Source organism: Cetorhinus maximus, chromosome 5 (assembly GCF_964194155.1).
Source record: "Cetorhinus maximus chromosome 5, sCetMax3.hap1.1, whole genome shotgun sequence".
In the NCBI taxonomy this organism is placed as follows: domain Eukaryota; kingdom Metazoa; phylum Chordata; class Chondrichthyes; order Lamniformes; family Cetorhinidae; genus Cetorhinus; species Cetorhinus maximus.
Window position 1 is genome coordinate 127,975,032 of NC_135883.1, and position 20,007 is coordinate 127,995,038.

A 20,007-nucleotide genomic window follows, 5' to 3' on the forward strand; every position below is an offset into this window, starting at 1 on the left:
TTATAATGTAACCAAGCAGAATAGACAATTTACGTGCCACAACATCTCACAAAAAATAGTGGAATAATTGACCAGATAGTCTTTTTTTTCATATTGGCTGAGACTTAAATATTGGACACTACACAGGAAGAACTTTCCTGTTCTTTGATTAGTGCTAAAAAATTCCTGTTTATAAAAGAGTTGCAGAATTCAGCAGGTTACATTATTTGTCGATGATGTGATGTATTATAATGCCCAGTTTGCCATGTCTCCAAGACCAAGTCATTGAGCCTCACCTGGCAAGCGTCACCTTTTGTTTGGGAAATGTTGTTGTAACAAAATAGTGTATTTAACAAATTTCTAAAATAATCTAATATACCAGAATGTATTGTTGACCTTTATTACTATAAAATGACTGTTGTGTTATTTTGACACTTAATAGGCGTTCATATTACATTAGGCCAGTCTTACAATTAAATGTCCATTCTCACCAGATCTATAGTATGAGTTTACGGCTGTCGGCATTGTTTGAAGAACACATGAGCTCCATCATTTCTGATTATAAGGCAGCAGTTCGATTCTGTTCAAGAAAGAAGGCTTCCAGCCAAAGGCGCAAGCGAAGAAGAAGTAGCTCCCCCTCTAGCAGTGCTGCGTCAAGGTATGTTAATTCGGAGTACATGAAAGTGGTTTTATTTTGAAGACGCAGATCTAATATTATTTTGTTTTCTTCTCGAAACGAATTGAATACTAAAACCCCAAAAATTACCATAAACGACTGGTTGAACAAAGCCGTGTAACCACAAATTGATGACTTGTTAATCTAGTCTAGTCTCAAAATATTAACTGTTCCTGCTGATGCATATTGCAGCCTTTTTAATGAAGCTTTTAAAGCATTTAAATTGTTTTCACATGTTGAGCAAGATTTTCATAATGCTGTCTTTGTAAATCAACGGAGATTGTTTAAAGCCCTATAGAATGCAAAAAGGTTCTGTGTGATACAAAAATGTTTGTCAATATTTTATTGTTAAATTGCATTTAGTTCTACCATCTATTGTGCTGCTACTTTGTAAGAGTTCTGGAGAGGAATATTCATTGGCATCATTAGAAGTTAAAACACTGGCAAGAAGTGATAATCTTGCGTTCACTTTATTGTATGAAACAAAGGATCTCTTTTTTTTGTGGGGCGGGTGGTGTTGATTGGGAGAGGGGGCAAGAGGAGACAAAGTGAGTGCATCGAAGGAGCTGTGGGTGGGAGAATGGGGTGGCAGCATTGGAGTCAGAATTTAGCAAGTAATTCAGATTCACCAGACTTCTGGGCGAATCGTCCTAAATTGCAGTCAGGCTGAAGCAGTCAAGTCTTCCTACCACCCCTTTCTCATGTTAGCAGAGGCTTTTGATGATGTTCCCAGGCTATTGAGGAAATGCTGTCCTCTTTAGGCCCAAGTAGTAGGGACATCAACCTGCAACTCTGTTTCTCGCTCCACAGTTGCTGCTTGATCTGTTGGCTATTTCCAGCCTTTTCTGTTTTTATTTCAGATTTCCAGCATCCACAGTAATTTGCTTTTATAAGCAAAAAGTATTGTGTAATGAATGTTTTTGGACTGGAAGAACATAAGCAATGATGTGTTTCCATGGGTAAATGCTTGGGATTATTACTGATCTCAAGATACATATATAAATGATCTAGATAGGTGCAGGGGAACTACCAAAATTTGTAAACAACATCAAAATATTTAATATGGTTAGTTGAGGGCTGCAAATAAATTCAGGAGGACATAGCAAAGCTAGTAGGTCCAGAATCATACGGACTCGAAATATTAACTGTGTTCCTCTCCACAGATGCAGTCAGACCTGCTGAGTTTTTCCAGGTATTTTTATTTTTGTTTTGATTTTCCAGCATCCGCAGTTTTTTGCTTTTATCTTAGGTCCAGAATATAGATTGGAATGAAATTTAATGCAAATAAATTTGAAGTAATACATTTTGGAATGAAGAATAAGGAGAATAAATAGATGCATATTGTTAAAAGAATAGAATAAGAGAGACTTGTGGCTTAAGGTACACAAATCTTAAAATGTTGATGGTGAGTGAAATGGCAAAGTAATAATGCTAAACCTGGACAAATCATTAAGGTAAAAGCAAAAAAACTGCGGATGGTGGAAATCCAAAACAAAAACAAAAATACCTGGAAAAACTCAGCAGGTCTGACAGCATCTGCAGAGAGGAACACAGTTAACGTTTCGAGTCCGTATGACTCTTCAACAGAACTAAGGAAAAATAGAAAAGAGGTGAAATATAAGCTGGTTTAAGGGGGGGGGGTAGGACAGGTAGAGCTGGATAGAGAGCCAGTGATAGCTGGAGATAACCAAAAGATGTTATAGACAAAAGGACAAAGAGGTGTTGACGGTGGTGATATTATCTAGGGAATGTGATAATAGGTTACATTAAGGGTAGAAAGTAGGACGAGCAAGGTACAGATAGCCCTAGTGGGAGTGGGGTGGGGAGAAGGGATCGAAATAGGACAAATCATTGGCTTGGCTGTAGTTAGAACATTGTGTTCATTTTTAAGCACCCTACTTTAGGCAGAATGGCAAGGTCATGGAGAGGACACAGATCCACTAAATTGATACCAGGGATGAGAAGCTTTAGTTAGGCTAGAAAAGCTGGTGATCTTTTTGCTAGAAGAGAGAAAATTAAGAGATCTAATAGTGGTGCTCCAAGTTATTAGGGTTTTAGTAAGGCAAATACTGCCTTATTTTGACTGCTGATTGAGTCAGTAACTAGAGGGGATAGATGTATTAATTTTGCACAAGGAAGATAGAAAGTTAGCATAAAGGTACTGCAAGCAATTAGGAAGCCAAATGGTATTTTGGACTTTATTGAAAGTGGATTGGAGTGCAAAAATAAGGAGGTCTTTCTAAAATTGTACAGAGCTTTGGTGAGACCACACCTAGAGAACTGTGCATAGTTTTGGCTTCCATATTTAAGGAAGAATATACTTGGAGGCAGTGCAGCGATGGTTCACTGGGTTGGTTCCTGGGATTAGAGAGTTGTCCCATGAATAGAGTCAGAATAAATTGGCCTATACTCTTTGAAATTTAGAAGAATTGATCTCTTTGAAACATACAGGATTCTGAAGTGACTTGACAGGGTGGACATTGAGAGGTTGTTTCCCCTGGCTGGGGAATCTAGAACACAGGGACATAGACTTAGGATAAGGGGACAATCATTTAGGACTGAGATCAGGAGAAATCTCTTCACTCAGAGGGTTGTGTCTTTGGAATTTTCTAGCCCAAGGGGTTATGGATGCTCCATCGTTAAATATATTTAAGGCTGAAATCGGCACATTTTTTTGTCTCTCAGGGAATCAATGCATATGGGGAGCGGGTTAGAAAGTGGAGTTGAGGCAGACCAGCCATAATCGTATTGCTGCTCGTATTTCTTATTTTCTTATCAGCACCAAAAGAACAAAAGGAGAAGTAAAGAGCTTTTTTTTTAAATATGGAAAATATCCTTGAAAGATGGATTGCACAGCAGAAACATTGGTGGAAACAAAACCCATTATACCTTATGAAATCTATTCCACATATAACAGGGCAAATGGCCTTCTTTAATGTTGGGAAATTGGGTGATTCTTAGTCAAACTTTCGCAGATTAATTGCGGCAAAGTCAATGGCGTTATCAAGTCTGGCATAGTGAAGTGATACTAGAGTTTGACCTCAGCTGTGATTCTAATAGAAGATTCAAAGCAGAAGTGAAGTGATTTGCCCAGGGAAGGAAAATTGGATAATGCGTTACCCAAGCGAGTAGAATGAACCTTTACTACCTGAATTGTGTAGTATTGGCAGACGTCTGGTTGCTCTTTCCCTGCATGCCTTGCACAATTAGCATGAGGAAAAAAATCTAATTTAAAAATATTGAAACCAGAATACAAAAATGTTTGAAAAACTTGTTTATCTTCCTGACGTTTGAATTTTTTTTAATAGAATTTCAGCATGAATATAGACAAGTTTTCTTTGAACATAATGTTAAAGAAATTTAATCTGCCAAGGGTCAATAACTAGAGGACACAGATTTAAGATAATTGGCAAAAGAATCGGGGTTGAGGATAATTTTTTTTAGTTGAGTTATGATGAGCTGGAATGTGCTACACGAAAAGGTGGGGAAATGCGGGTTCAATAGCGGCTTTCAAAGGGAATTGGATACATGAAAAGAAAAAATTTGCAGGGCTATGGGAAATGAGCGAGGTTGTGAGACCAATTGGATAGTTCTTTCAGAGGGGCATGATGGGCTGAATGGTCGCCTTCTCAGTGTTGTAAGAGTCTGTGATTCAATTGTTGGTGGGTTGATATTGTCAATGGAGTTGAAATACAACACAGTGATTTTGATATAAAACAAAAAATACTGGAAAAACTCAGCAGGTCTGGCAGGATCTGTGGAGAGAGAAACAGAGTTAACGTTTCGAGTCCGTACGACTCTTCTGCAGAGCTGAAGAGAAGTAGGAATGTGTGGATTTTATACTGTTTAAGAGGGAGTGGAGCAGGTGGAGCAAGATAGGTCAGGGATAGGTGGGAGCTTAGGAGAGATTGACAAAGATGTCATGGATACAAGACAAAAGAAGTGTTAACGGTAGTGATGTCTTTGTCAATCACTCCTTAACTCCCATCTATCCCTGACCTTCTATCTTGTTCCACCTGCTCCACCCCCTCTTAAACAGTGTAAAATCCATCACATTTCTACTTTTCTTTAGCTCTGAAGAAGTCATATGGACTCAAAACGTAAGCTCTGTTTCTCTCGCCACAGATGCTTTGAGACCTACTGAGTTTTTCCAGCATTTTTTGTTTTTATTTCAGATTTCCAGCATCCGCAGTGTTTTGCTTTCATCACAGTGATTCTGATGTTGAATTAGCAAAAAATTCAAATAAGGAGCACTTTTTTTTAATAAATGAAGGGACAAGTTAGGAATAAATTATTCTTGTGACTTAACCATTCTTTGATTCAATGTTTTCAAACAAACAGTGATATGAATTTAAATTAGCTGCTGTCTGCCTTTTAGTTAGCTAAACGATTGTAACAAAAGATGAAGATAATGGCATTTCTTTCCTCTTCCCTTGAATAATGTTGAATAAAAAAACCTTTCAGCCAAGAAGTGAGAGTTTCAATTGTGGATATATAATGACAATCCATGTTTTACTTACAGCCCTGAAAGGAAACGAAGGCTTTTGAAACCCCAAGCCAAGATAGAGCAGCCCATTTCTTCAACCTTATCTATGCCTGTGAGATCAACAAGTATGAAAACCTCTGTTATTCAGGCCAATGGTAAGGCAGGTGAATCTGCTTCTGTCGTCCGTACCAGAAGCACAAGGCTACGACCGGGGATCACCTCCGGGACCGAAACACCATCTTCATTAGGAGCAGTGGCAGCAGTTTCAAAATCTTCTGTTGCGTCATCAACAGGAAGTGCAAGTAAGAGATGGATTTTGTTGTTAAATGTTTTATTTTGGGGTTGGTAGTAGAAATCCCAATGCCGCTGTCCTGCCAACTACTGTATTTGTAACCACTTCAGCCAGATGTGCCAAGTGGGTGGTCCATCTCAGCCCCCTGAAATCTGCGGTATCACAGGTGTCAGTTGTCAGTAAATTCAATTCACTTCACGTTATTTCAAGAAGCAGCTGAAAGCACTGTATACAGCAAAGGTGTTGGGCTCTGACAATATCCTGGCTGCAGTACTGAACACTTGTGCTCCAGAATTAGCTGCACACTTGGCCAAGCTGTTCCAGTTGAGCTACAACACTGGCATCTACCTGACAATGTGAAAAATTGCCCAGGTGTGTCCTGATCACAAAATCAGAACAAATCCAATCCAGCCAATTAAGATCATTCTCTCCATCATAGCAAAGTGATGGAAGGTGTCATTGACAGTGAAGCAGCACTTACTCAGCAATACCCTGCACACTGATGCCAGTACCACTTGGCTTGGATCTCATTACAGCCTTGGACTAAACTTGACAAAAGAGCTGAATTCCAGAGGTGAGGTGAAAGTGATTGCCTTTGACATCAAGGAAAGCATTTGACCAAGTGTGGCATCAAGAAACCCTAGCAAAATTGAGGTCACTGGAAATCAGGGGAAAACTCTTCACTAGTTGGAGTCATACCTATCATGCAGAAAGATAGTTGTGGCTGTTGAATGCCAATCATCTCAGCCCCAGGACACTGCTGCAGGAGTTCCTCAGGGTAGTGTCCAAAGCCCAACCATCTTCAGCTGCTTCATTAGTGACCTTCCCTCCATCATAAGGTCAGAAGTGGGGATGTTCACTGATGATTGCACAATGTTCAGTACCGTTTACAACTCCTCAGATACTGAAGCATTCCATGTCCATATGCGCAAGATCTGGACAACATCCAGGCTTGGGCTGATAAGTGGCAATTAACATTCGTGCCACATAAGTGCCATCTCCAGTAAAGAGACAATCTGATCATCTCCCCCCCTGACATTCAATGGCATTACCATCACTGAATCCCCAACTATCAACATCCTAGGCCTTACCATTGATCAGAAACTGAGCTGGCTCAGCCAGATAAATACTGTGGTTACAAGAACAGGCCAGAAGCTGGGAAGTCTGTGAGTAACTTGCTTCCTGACTCCCCAAAGCCTGTCCACCATCTACAAAATAGGAGTGCAATGGAATGCTCTCTATTTGCCTGGATGAATGCAGCACCAACGACCAGCAAGACATAGTAGTTCACTTGATTGGCACCCCATCCACTACCTTAAACATTCACTCCCTCTGCCACCAATGCACAGTGGCAGCAGTATGTACCATCTACAAGGTGCACTGCAGCAACTCGCCAAACCTCCATTGACAGCACCTCCCAAACCCATGACCAATACTACCTAGAAGGACAAGGGTAGCAGATGATTGGGAACACCTCCAGTTGCAAGATCACCTCTAAGCCACGCACCATCCTGACTTGGAACCGAATTGTTGCCCCTTCACTGTCAAAAACCTGCAAACTCCCCAGTAGCTCTGTGGGTGTACCTACACCAGATGGACTGCAGTGGCCCAAAAAGGTGGCTCATCACCAGCTTCTCATGGGCAATTAGGGATGGGTTACAAATGCTGGCCTTGCCAGCAACCTTCAATCCTGTGAAAGAATAGGAACAAGTCACTATGACCAAGGTTTGCTTCATTCCCGGGATATGGGTGTTTCCAGAAAATCCGCTTTTTCCACCTGTTATTGCCTTCTCCTTGAACCACTGCAGTTTGATATAATTGAATTGCTTACCCAGGAAGTCAAGAATCAATCATGCTTGTGTGGAACTGAAATCAGTGTAGGCCAGACCAAGTAAAGATGGTAGGTTTCCTTCCCTAAGGACTTCAGTAAAACAGTTGGGCTTTTACAACAATCCAACAGCTTCATGGTCACTTTTACAGATACCAGCTTTTTAATTTCCAGATTTTTTTTTAAGCTGAGTTCAAATTCTCAAACTGCTATGGTGGGATTTGAACTCCAATTCACTAGGTTACACACAGATTCTCCATGCTGAACAGTTTGTCCTTCCCCTCTCCTCTTTCATTGAATACTGATCAGCTCTCCCACCGGTGCAGCTGAACTGAGCTTGGCTCCTCTTAGAACACCAAGTTCCATGTGAGGGCCTGGCTTTTGAATTCTGCATTGTGGGAAGAGAAATTTGAATAACATTTTCAGGAGTCAAACACTCTGTCACTTGAGCTATTAGACCCAGAATCTGTTCTTTATAACTGAATGTTTAATAATTTATAGTTATGTAAACTTTGCTATGACTATCTACTGTTATCTAATGCTATCTTGTGGGGAAAGAAGCGCTTCATAGGAAATATCAAATGCAATTATTCTAATGGGTAAAGGAAAGACACAGTGGGGTAATTTGGAGAGCTACCAAAAGCAAGTTTGGGGATCGTGATGCACGATTAACCTATGGCTGATCATTAGAATGAAGGCAGCGTGCAAACTTAATGCTGCTTGGTCATTTGAATCATTGCTGCTTGCAGCCAGTACTAAAGCTGCTGTTCATGGTCTGTAGGCATCAGCAGAGAACCCATAATCATAACTTATAGCACCACTTAAAGCTAGCCTGCACCTCCTAAAGGGAGCAACGCATTGTGGCTGGAGCAAGTGCTGTAGTCATGCAGCAAGTGAATCTGACCCAGGGTGCTGTGTAAAATGGTGCAACATGGAAGACTGTGTGTTCTAGGGTTTTTGGATGATGCACTGGAGCCCTTGGTGGAGGAGGTGGAAAGTAGGAGATTTATCCTGCAGGTGGCCCTCCAGTGACGAGCTTAAAAGGCAGTTGGAGCAGATAGCCATGGAGGTCAGTGCCAAGATTTCAACTTCGAGGACCTGAATACAGTGCTTCAAAATGTTCAATGGCCTCGCATGAGTGGTCAGTCAGTTGCATCTTCAGGTGCCATATCCTACCAACAGGATCACAGACACTGCTCAAATTACCACATCCTCATCACTCAACTACCAACAGTCCCGAGTCGCATACTTGACATTCATAAGCTTCACTTCGCCCTCACACAATGTGCACTACTGCATGTCCATAGCTCTCAGATAATAAGAGAAAGTGCTGGAAAAACCCAGCAGGTCTGACAGCGCTGTGGAGAGAGAAACAGAGTTAACGTTTCGAGTCTGTATGACCCTTCTTCAGAGTTTCAGTCATACGGACTCGAAACGTTAACTCTGTTTCTCTCTCCACAGATGCTGTCAGACCTGCTGAGCTTTTCCAGCATTTTCTGTTTTTATTTCAGATTTCCAGCACAGTATTTTACTTTCATTCACAGCTCTCAGCTTGCACAAACTGCCAGCCATTCAAGCACAACAGCTCCATCAGCAAAAAGGATTACACAGCACTCACCGACATACTTCCCTCTCTATTGCAGGATAAGGTGGTAAATAACTGGAAGCAATAAGACCTAACTGGACAGGAACAGGTGCTCATGGATGTCTGAACCCCCATGGAGGAGATGCTGCTGGCCATTATTGGGTCATCCATTGCTGAGACCGGCAGCAGGGATGAAATCGTTGAATGGCTGTATTGTCATACATAATCCTCCTCTTCGTTTGCCACTTTGCCTTCATCCCAAGCTCTCTTCCGGTTTACAAGCTGTAAATGGTGTAGGCATGAATTTCTTACTTCCCTGTCGCACCCCTGCATCACAACCTTCTCCTTGTACCTTTTTCCTTTCAGATACACAAAGATGCCTGGCCAGGCAGTGGAGGAACAGCAAAAAGACAATGCTGTTGATAACACAGCAGCGTCTCTTGATTTCCCACTCACAACCACCCGTTCAGATACTGACATTATGCATGTCTAAGAGGATAGATTAGAGGCAGGATCTGCATGTGGTGAGATACGGGGCTGAGGGGTAAGCATAGCGCAGGCCCAACCTCATTGAAGAGCGAGGTCGCACGTAGGTTCTGCTGTGGAGGACTCAGATGAGCATTTAAATTAGGCAGCCTGTGGAAGAATGCTGATGGCTATGCATGACAACATATGTGGTGATTTGGAAAGCCTGCCAATGTCAAGGAGCATGGAGGAGTCCAGCACCAATTTGGCACACGGCTTTGTGCAGAGCTTTGGAGTCCATCCTTTCTAATGTGGAAATGGTAAACATATCAATTTGCACACTTCTGAATCTAACCATGGTGCAGCATTTGATGACCCATGTTGTAACTTCATTACAGTACAAGCAGCAGTCACACAATGGCTAAGTGCTGCAGTGGACGCTCAGACTCCTGCCATAATGGCTGTGGTCACAGTGTGCAATGTGTCTCGCAGAGTGTTACAGCAGTCCAGCAATCTGTTCTCCAATACACTGCAAAGTTTGCTGGTGTTCCTCTTCAGGGGAGTGCCAGTGGCTTCTTGGAGCATGACCTTGCTGCCCTCCCTCAGAATGACAACATTTGTCCTCACACCCCCACTCCACCAGTGTCCTTGCTGTTGCCTGTCAGTCCACATTGCTGCCACCCATGTGTACTACACAGCCCGGCCTTCTGGACCCAGAATTACTTGAGGTCATCCTCCAAGGCCATCTACAGTCACCTCCACCTCCTTAGCCTTCTACCAGCTTTGCTGCAGCCTCTTGGGTTGCATTGCAAGGCAACACTAGGTCAGGCAAAGTCACATGGAAAAGTGGCACTGAGGGAATGCAGCACAGTGATTTGTATGCATTATGGATATGATTTCACTTATACATTTGTTTTGAAATCTTGATTGCGTGGTGGTTTTTATTTTTGCACTGTAGCCAAGTGGATGGAGTGATGGTAAATGACAGGGGGAAGGTAAGGAGTGGGACCTTTGGAGAGGAGAGAATTGGCTTTGCAGTTACTGGCATCACAATTAGGTGAGTTTTGCATAAACCGCCAGGGCAGAAAGGGGCTGTTTAGATTGCATCTTCCCTTCTTCTTCCTTCTCTTTCTCCTTCTCCATCGTCATGCTCTTGCTGCTGTTCCTTGACCTCATGCTATTACTCTTGAGCATCTCTCCATTCACCTGGTGGCAAGGGCTATTCCCTCATAAGGGTGTCGTCATACAGCATGCAGCAGGCAACAGAAAATCTTGACACCCCTCTTTTGAGTACTGCAGTACTCCTCCAGGTGGCAGAACCGTTAGTTGTAATCTTCTCACTATGACCCTGTGGAACAGCAGGATCGTTTTCAGGTTGGGAATCTGACTGACTGATTTTCACACCTGGCCATTGTTCTTTTCAACAGCAAACTAATTACCATCCCTCCTCCAAGCTCCCTGACCAGTTAGGGAGGGTGGGCAGGTTGACTTGTTCATTCTCTCAAAGAAAGGATTTCTAATTAAAAAGACCATGGCATTGGCCAGAAAAACCCATCAGCACTTGGAATTTTGAGGCTGCAGCGGCCACAGGAGTAGAGAGGAGACTTGGGAAGGTTGCTTCCCAATTCTCTCTCTCTCTCTCTTACCTGGAGGTCCTGCTAAGGGATTTAAGGTACTACAGTGAGGTGAGCTCTCCCAAGGATGGGAGGAAGAAGACAACCTTTCCAATCAAGCATATGTGATGGAAGTGGCCGAGGAAGTGAGCAACAGAATTGTGGTCTTTCAAGCCTGGAGATAGTGCACCAGGAGGATCCAGGACCTCAGAATGTTGGGAAAGGTGAGCGGCATAAAACTTTCAGGTGTCAAGCCTGACACACTAACTTGCTCATCATTCCCCTGCAGAACACACTTCAGGTCAACACACCTTGCAGCTCCACTAATTCCTCGCTCTGCAGGTCCTCACATCCCCATCTGAGCAGCCAACACTCTCACTCATGCTCAAACTCTTGCCCTGTCACATCCATGCCTCACAGTCACCTTTACTAATGATGTCTTTCTGTCCTCTCTGTGCAAGCCTTTATGAACACTCATACCTCTGCTTTCTACCCATACAGGAGAAGGGAGCAGACAACTTGCCAAATCCAACGCGACATCTGATCCTGGGATGTTCCCATCCCACATGCATCAGAACCCGCCTCCAGCAGCTTGGGCAGCTTGCCCAATATTTCAGTATGCCAGTGGTTTTCCCTATGTCATTAAATGTGGAAGCAGGCATTCATCGTATACATGCTGTGTACGTGGCTTGCACACCGGTCTTCAGCCACATCATTTGTGGATAGCCCTTGTCACCAAGTAGCCCCCCCTTTGGTTTGCTGTGGTGGCTGAAATGCTACTGGCACAGAGGACTGCTGCAGAATGAAGGCAACATCACTGCTGCCAGGGTACTTGAGCTGCATGATTCTCTGCCTATGGTCACACATCAGTTGGACTTGGAGAGAGTGGGATCCCTTTCACTTCCAGTATAGGGCAATGTTGGCAGGTGCAATATGCACCCTGCACCAAGGGGAAGGCTGCAACCCTCCACATGCTTATCCTCTCTGGAAGGAGAGGACGAATGTAGTTAGTTTTTTTTTTGAATAGAGAACTTCATTGACCTCCCTTTCACAACAGCGAATGGCAAGCTGCAAGATGTTGCAACTCAAGTCTGGAAGGAGCCAGATGCATAGATATTCATTGCCAGGGTTACCTGCATAGCCAACGGCAATGTGGTTCTTGCCATGCTCCAAGGTTGCAGTTCTGGCTGCAGGAGGTAGTTTATTTCAGTGAGGACATTATTACTAAAGCACAGGCATCTCACACATTATTCCTTACTGAGGTTTTGGCAGGAGAATTGTTCCCTGAACATACTGGGCTGCCATGGCCTACTGCTGTGAACCTTTCCCTTGCTTCTCCTCACTCTTCCAACATCTTGTCCTGCTCTGCATTGTCCAAGTCATGCTGCATTCCAAGAGGAATGCCCATTTGGGAGCAAGTGGTTTGTGCCAAGCCTTCAAGTTAGCAAAAAGTCATGTTATAGAGTTTTGCAACTGAGAGCAACTATAGGAAGCACCGAACACTTGTAGAATTGTAGAAGAAGCCAGAAGAACTCAACCAGCAAATAATCTGTAAGTAATTGATGATTCCTTTAAATAGCATTGGTGGTTGGGGGACCCTCCTGCTGCTGAATGCGTGTTGTTGTGCTAGGTTAAGAGAGAGTGTTGGCTGGTGTGCTAAGCTCCAAAATGACAGTACTATTGTTAATTTAGTGTTGCACACAGGTTGATGTTATGATCTGCCTGCTCTGCATACTTCCGGTGGATGTTCAGTGCCCGTGTGTGGTGGCCCTCACTAATAGGGCAACTGGCGCAATTTACACACACGTTGCGCTCACCTTTTTGGAGTTTTAAGGACCCTTATGCCCAAAAATAGGTGCACAATTTCCTGCCCATTATGTATTTAAGACCTTTTTCTTTTAATGTTTCTTTTAGCAGACCATAACGCTAAGCCATCAAAAGCCCAGAACAATCTCTGTTATCCTAAACTATCTGAATCAAAACACAATACTCAGACTTCATTGACAGATGAAAAGCCTGAGAAAAGGAGATTAACACGTAGAAATAAATCAACACCATACAAACAACCTAAAGGCAAGTATCTTAAAACTGGTTTACAGCAACCAATTGCTTGTGTAGTCAAATATCGAATTGATTGTTTTGATGGACACATCTTAGTGGGAAGCAGTCTTGTAATGTATAGGCATGTTCACATTTTCAACCAGTACTAATCTAGCTATAACCGGTTAATTATTAGTATTATGGTAAAGGGAGTCTTCTGCAATGAAAGAACTTACCTTGTCAATGTGTTAGTAACTTCATAAACATAGTTGAGAAGATTTCTTATACCCAACAAAATCATTAAAGTGTTCTATTAGAATATGCTAAAATTTCCCTACAAATAGTGCTAAGAGGTAATTTTCCCAATATGTTTACAATATTAATACCAGGTAGCAACCATAACTTCACATTATGTTTACAATATTGCCAACACACATTTGTGAAATATTTCTGCTACATTTCCAATGCTTTTAATACATAGCAACCACAGGAAATCTTGCTGCTATGATTACAGTGTTGCTAATGCATGGCAACCAGAAGAAATCTTCCTGCCACATTTGTAATTTTGCACATACATAGTGAGAGGGCTTTAAACTAAATATGGGGCAGGGGGGACATTAGGGTTTTGAAGAGGGGATACGTAGGCTAACAAAGCAAAAGGATATGACAGCATTGCAGGTCAGCTATTTAGGTATTGATACCCAGAGTGTGACAGGAAGGGACAGAGTGTACAGACATAAAAAAAAGCAGCAAATAGGGCCACAGGGGGAAAAAATGGTAAAAAGGCAAAATATATGGCTCTTCACTTGAATGCAGGTAGTATTCGGAACAAAATAAATGAATTAACGGCACAAATGGAAGTTAATGGGTATGATCTTATAGCCATTACAGAGACGTGGTTACAAGGAGATCAAAGCTGAGAACTAAATATTTAGGGATATGTGATTTTTTGAAAGGACAGATAGGAAGGAAAGGGTGATGGGGTAGCTTTGTTAGTACGAGATGGGAAAAGAACAATAGCAAGAAATGATCTTGGATTGGAAGATGTTGAATCCATATGGGTGGAGTTAAGAAATAACAAGGCGAAGAAGACACTGATGGGAGTAGTCTATAGGCCCCCTAACAGTAGCTATACTGTAGGACAGAGAATAAATGAGATAATGAAAGCATGTAAAAAAGGCAGTACATTAATTACGGGTGACTTTAATCTTCATGTAGATTGGGAAAATCAAATTGGCAGAGGTAGCCATGAGCAAGAATTCATAGAGTGTAGGACAGTTTCCTAGAACAATATGTTGTGGATCCAACCAGGGATCAGGCTATTTGGATTTGGTTAGGTGTAAGGAACAGTTTACTAAATAATCTCACAGTAAAAGATCCCCCTAGGAAACAGTAACCATAACATGCTGGAATTTAGCATTCAGTTTTGAGAGTGAGAAACTTAGGTCGGAAACAACTGTGCTAAACTTAAAGAAGGGTAATTACAAAGGAATGAGGGCAGAGTTGGCTGGAGTGGACTGGGAGAGGAGTTTAGCAGAAAAGATGGTTGATGAACAATGGCAGACATTTAAGAAAATAGTCCATGACTCTCAACAAAGATATATCCCAGTGAGAAGGAAGTATTCTAGGAGGAGGATAAACCAACCGTGGTTAACCAAGTAAGTTAAGGATAGTATCAAATTGAAAGAAAAGACATACAATGTGGCAAAGATTAGTAGTAACCCAGAGGATTGGGAAAGTTTTAAAAACCAACAAAAGATGACCAAAAAAAAAGGAGAAATTCAACTGTATGAGTAAACTAACAAGTAATATAAAAATGAACAGTAAGAGCTTCTTTAAGTATATCAAAAAGGAGAGGCCAACGTGAACATAGGCCCCTTAGAGAATGATGCTGGGGCAATAATAGTGAGAAACCAGGAAATAGCAGAGGAGTTGAATAAATACTTTGCATCAGTCTTCACAGTAGAAGACACTAATGGCATTCCAAAAATATTAAATAATCAAAAGGAAAAAAGGGGTGGAGGAAATAAATGCTATAACTATCACTAGAGAAAAAGTACTAGGGAAATTAATGGGGCTAAAGGCCAATAAGTCCCCTGGACTTGATGGGTTGCATCCTAGGATATTAAAGAAAGTAGCTCCACAAATAGTGGAAAAGTCCCATAAAATTGGACAACTGCAGTTGTAACACCTTTACTCGAAAAGGGAGACAAAAAAGGTAACTATAGGCCAGTTAGATTAACGTCCATCATTGAGAAAATGTTAGAGTCTAATATAAAGGATGTAATGGCAGAGCATTTAGAAATGTATAATATAATCAAGCAGAGTCGGCATGGCTTCATGAAGGGGAAACCATGCCTGAAAATTTATTAGAATTCTTTGAGGAGGTAACAAGCAGATAGATAAAGGGGAGCCAGTAGATGTAATATATTTGGGTTTCCAAAAGGCGCTCAATAAGGTACTGCACATAAGGCTACTTAATAAGATAAGAGCCCCATGGTGTTGGGGTTAGTATATTAACATGGATAGAGGATTGGTTAACTAATAGATAACAGAGAGTTGGGATAAGGGGGGCACTTTCAGGATGGCAACCTGTAACTAGTGGAGTGCCACAGGGATCAGAGTGCCGCTGGGGCCACAATTATTTACAATATATATTAATGACTTAGATGAGGGAAGTGAATGCACTATCATCAAGTTTGCGAATGACCCAAAAATAGATGGAAAGGCAAGCGGTAAGGATGACACAAAGAGTCTACAGAGAGATATCGACAGGTTAAGTGAGTGGGCAAAAACTTGGCAGATGGAATATAATGTGGGAAAATGTGAGATTATACATTTTGGCAGGAAGAATAGAGGAGCTGAATATTATTTAATTGGAGAAAGACTGCAGAAAGCTGCAGCACACAGCGATTTGGGAGTCCTTGTGCATGAATCCTAAAAAGCTAACAAGTTCAGCAGATAATAGGGAAGGCAGATGGAATGCTGGCCTTTATTTCAAAGAGAATGGAGTATCAAAATAGGGAAGTCTTGCTAAAATTATACGAGGCACTAGTTAGACCACACTTGGAATACTATGAATGTTTTAGGTCCCCTTATCTAAAGAAAGATATACTGGTAATGGAGGCAATCCAGAGAAGGTTCACTAGGTTGATTCCGGGTATGGAAAGCTTTTCTTACGAGGAGAGGTTGAGTAGGTTGGACCTGTACTCATTGGAGTTAGAAGAATGAGTGGCGACTTTATTGAAACATATAAGATTCTTAGGTGGCTTGGCAGGGAAGATACTGAGAGGTTGTTTCCCCTTGTGGGAGAGTCTAGGACCAGAGGGCATAACCTCAGAGAAAGGTGTCGCCCATTTAAGACAGAGATGAGGAGGAATCTCTTCTCTGAGGGTGGTGAATTCTTTACCGCAGAGGGCTGTAGAGGCTGGGTCGTTAAGTATATTCAAGGCTGAGATAGACAGGTTTTTAATCAGTAAGGGAATCAAGGGTTATGGATAAAAGACAGGAAAGTGGAGTTGAGGGTTATCAGATCAGCCCTGATCTCATTGAATGGCAGAGCAGACTTGATGGGCCGAATGGCCTACTTCTCCCACGTCTTATGGTCTTAACCAGACCATATGCTAATTATATCTAGTATATTAGTTGTTTGCAAAACTCCTCTGAGCTGGGGTACCTTTGCAGTAACAACACTTTATATTTATATAGTGCCTTTAATGTAAAACAAAATCCAACAAACTTCATAAAGGAACTAGGTTCGGTAATGCAAATTTTTAGAATTGGTGACATAGAGGAAATTCCAGAGGATATAACAGAGGCTTCTGCAAGCTCTGCTGTGACTGGTCAGACAAAGGGAGGTTAGGATATAAAACTGGGCAGGTTTGGAGATCAAAAGGTTACAGGATTGGCTATAGGATTGGAGGATTATGAAAGGATTTGAAGATTAAGGTAAGGATTTTAAACTTAATGCATTATAATACAGGGACCTAGTGCAAGTCAATGAGTAGAGTCATGGTCAAGGATCATTGTGGAATTGGATATGGATGACCAAGTTTTGGTAAAGTTAGAATTTATAAAAGTGGAAGATGGGAGACCAACAAGATCAAGATTTGACTTCTGAATCTATAATAATAACTCCTAACATTTATATAGTGCCTTTAATGTCTAATTTTCCAAAGGTGCTTTGCAACAAAGGTAGATAGGGCACTGGATACCAAGCCATGGAGGGAGATATTAGGAGGGATGAATAATAGCTTTTCAAAAAGATAGGTTTTGAATAGGTTTCTAAAAAGGAAATGCAAGGGTTTAGGGTAGGAGTTGTCAAATTAGGATCATGTTTGCTTATTAATTTTAATTAAATTGAATATGAAAATAAAATTAAGAGAAAGTATCCAACCATGCCAAGAGTGAACAAACTTATGCCTTTGACCCAAACTTAACTTGTGCAACATTAATTTAAAAAATATGGAAAATTAGCTGTCAGATTCAATTGAATTATTCAGAGTATAATGCACATTGTTTACATTTTATATTACCTTTATATGTATGCTTTCTTAACATACATATTTATTTTCCCTTTAATCTAAGGTGACATCAAAGCTGAATCTTCAGCACAGAAGACCCCACAAATAAATGGACACAGTGTATGTATCTCTGAACCTGTCATTAAGAGAGGTCCTGGTAGGAAACCGCAGGAAGTAAAAAGTCTTAAAGGACCTGGTAAGAAAAGAGGTAGGAAAAGTAAAAAAGAGCTACTTAGTATTGAACAAGAAAATGAAATGAAGAAAGCAGAAGTCAAAAAGGACACGTCAAATGAGAATGGTGAAGAAGCTACCTCAGAAAGCAGCTCTAGTTCAGAGAGCAACACACAAAGAAAATCTTTGCAGAAGAAGCCAACAAGAGGCAGGAAACCCAAAGGAAAGAGTCTACAAGCTAAATCCAAATTGACAGTTGCTGCTAAACGCAAAATGCAGACAAGGAGCAACAGGCGGAAGCATGAGGAGCCTATGGAGCCCATTGAGCCTATAGAGCCTGTGGAAGATGACAAAAGGACTGAGGAAGCCACGGGCTCTAAATCTGTCATGAAAACGAGGAATCAAGGTAGACGGACAACGTGCTACAATGAGGAGGATTCAGAGGAGGAGCAAAGGCAGCTACTGTTTGAAGATTCCTCTTTAACTTTTGGAACATCCAGCAGGGGCAGGCTGCGGAAACTGACTGAAAAAGCAAAGGCTAACCTGATTGGTTGGTAAACAACTGTAGGGTTTTGTCTACTCAATGAGGCTTCTTGTTTAGACAAGAACAGGTAAGGGATTGGTGCACTTGAGGTCACTGCATTCTCACTTGCAGACTGGTTGAAGATGTGACTTGAATTTGATTTAATCAGAAGGCCAAATGAGCAAGGACTGATTTCTTTAAAAACCATTTAATCTTTAGAGAGTTAAAAATCTTGTTTGATATTCTTAGTTACTGGCTGGTGCACTATGTCAACACACAAATCTTTGATGTTTTGCCAGCATTAATTCATGGTAGAATTTTGGCATTTTGATGTACATTTTCATCTTCTACTTCCATCTTCTGTTCTCTGAAGAACCGTAGATTCGGGCTTTGTTTTGGTTGTCGGGGCAAACTTGCAGACTAGAGGGTTGGGATCAGTTAGTATTTGCATTTGACAAAACTGTAACAATTAATGATTGGCAATTGGTTGCCACTAAATTTGACAAGTTCCTTTTTAAAAATGCCTTTTAAACTTATGATTTTCATTATTTTATGTTCAGAGATATTTTAGGTATTCCATTCTGTTTTTAAACTGTTATTTGTACCTACCAAGAATTTATAAGTCATCTAAAATAATAAATTCAAATACATTCAAAATGTGATTGTCATGTTTCAGTATCCCTGAAAGCACATGTAATATTTAGGTTAAATGTTTGCAGCCCCCAAAAGTCTGCATTAATGGTCAAATAATTTCAAAAATATACTATGGTCAGTATTTTTTAAATCCTTTAGCTATTCCTTAAATTTCTTAATGTTGGGACACATTTATATGTATAGTAATATTTACCTTCTATACAAAATTTAACACATCTATGTTGCACTGTCTTGCATCTTTTAAGGAAAAGGTTAGAATAGTTTTGTTTATTGTTAATTGGTTTATACATCTGCAAATGTGCTCTCACTCTTCAACAAGCATATTTAAGTTGAAGTCCTAAATGCCAAGTTGGTAAGAATGTTAAAAGATGACTTTACTCTTATTTTGAGTTTGAAAATATATGCCGTCAAATAATTTTCCACTTACACAGCTTACATTTCTAGTTTCTGATAATTTCATATACTCATTCACAGTCAGAAAATGTTTGAAAGTGTTTGCACCACTAGTTATGTGTAATTATCTGCTCATTACTACTAAACAGGTATAATCGTATTTTTTGTCACCAAAAATACATCTAGATTTTTCAGGTTGTACTTCACCTCCCACCTCCTCCTCCACAACTTAACAATCAGTCCTTGCTTATTTGTCAGTCACATGTACTGCAGAGACTTGACTTCAAGTGCATTTGGGCATCTGCAATTCAAGCTTTCCAAAGAATTGCACAAATAGCCTGTCATGTTCCCACTATTCTGAAGCAATTGTAAGCTGCTTCTCCCATTTATTGAATGTAGAGGCAAACAAAAAAAAAGACTGCATTGCACTGGAACCGAGTGGTTGTCTCTTGCTTACCTTACACAATCAGGAAAAAAAAACTGTTGCCGAAGAAAAAAGGAGACTGGTTTTAATTATGTTTTCGCTTATGTGGACACACACACACACACGAATTGTATATTGTAAGTAGAAAAAATATTTTAAGATATAGTACAGGGATGGGGTTGAGATGTGCCATCTGTCCAAATGGCTTTATAGCACACTCACATATAAACGCTTTATAAAGGGTTTATAAGAACATGCCCAGCTCCTTTATTGGTTGGGGAAGGTTATGAGATTTTAGAATTACCAAGCATGTGAATCGTGCTGAAATTTCCAGACTTGTATAGTTTGTGAGAAT

The 20,007-nt window shown here is 41.0% G+C and overlaps 1 protein-coding gene across 1 annotated transcript in view; it reads left to right on the plus strand.

The window, feature by feature from the left end:
- Positions 1-19,777, plus strand: part of phip (PHIP subunit of CUL4-Ring ligase complex) — a 244,017-nt gene extending 224,240 nt beyond the window's left edge. The window contains exons 37-40 of the mRNA XM_078542472.1: positions 474-637; positions 5,178-5,443; positions 12,839-12,997; positions 17,552-19,777. Of these exons, the coding sequence (XP_078398598.1) occupies positions 474-637; positions 5,178-5,443; positions 12,839-12,997; positions 17,552-18,216 (1,254 nt within the window). The 3' untranslated portion in view covers positions 18,217-19,777. The remainder of the gene's footprint in view (positions 1-473; positions 638-5,177; positions 5,444-12,838; positions 12,998-17,551) is intronic.
- The last annotated feature ends 230 nt before the right edge of the window (positions 19,778-20,007 follow it).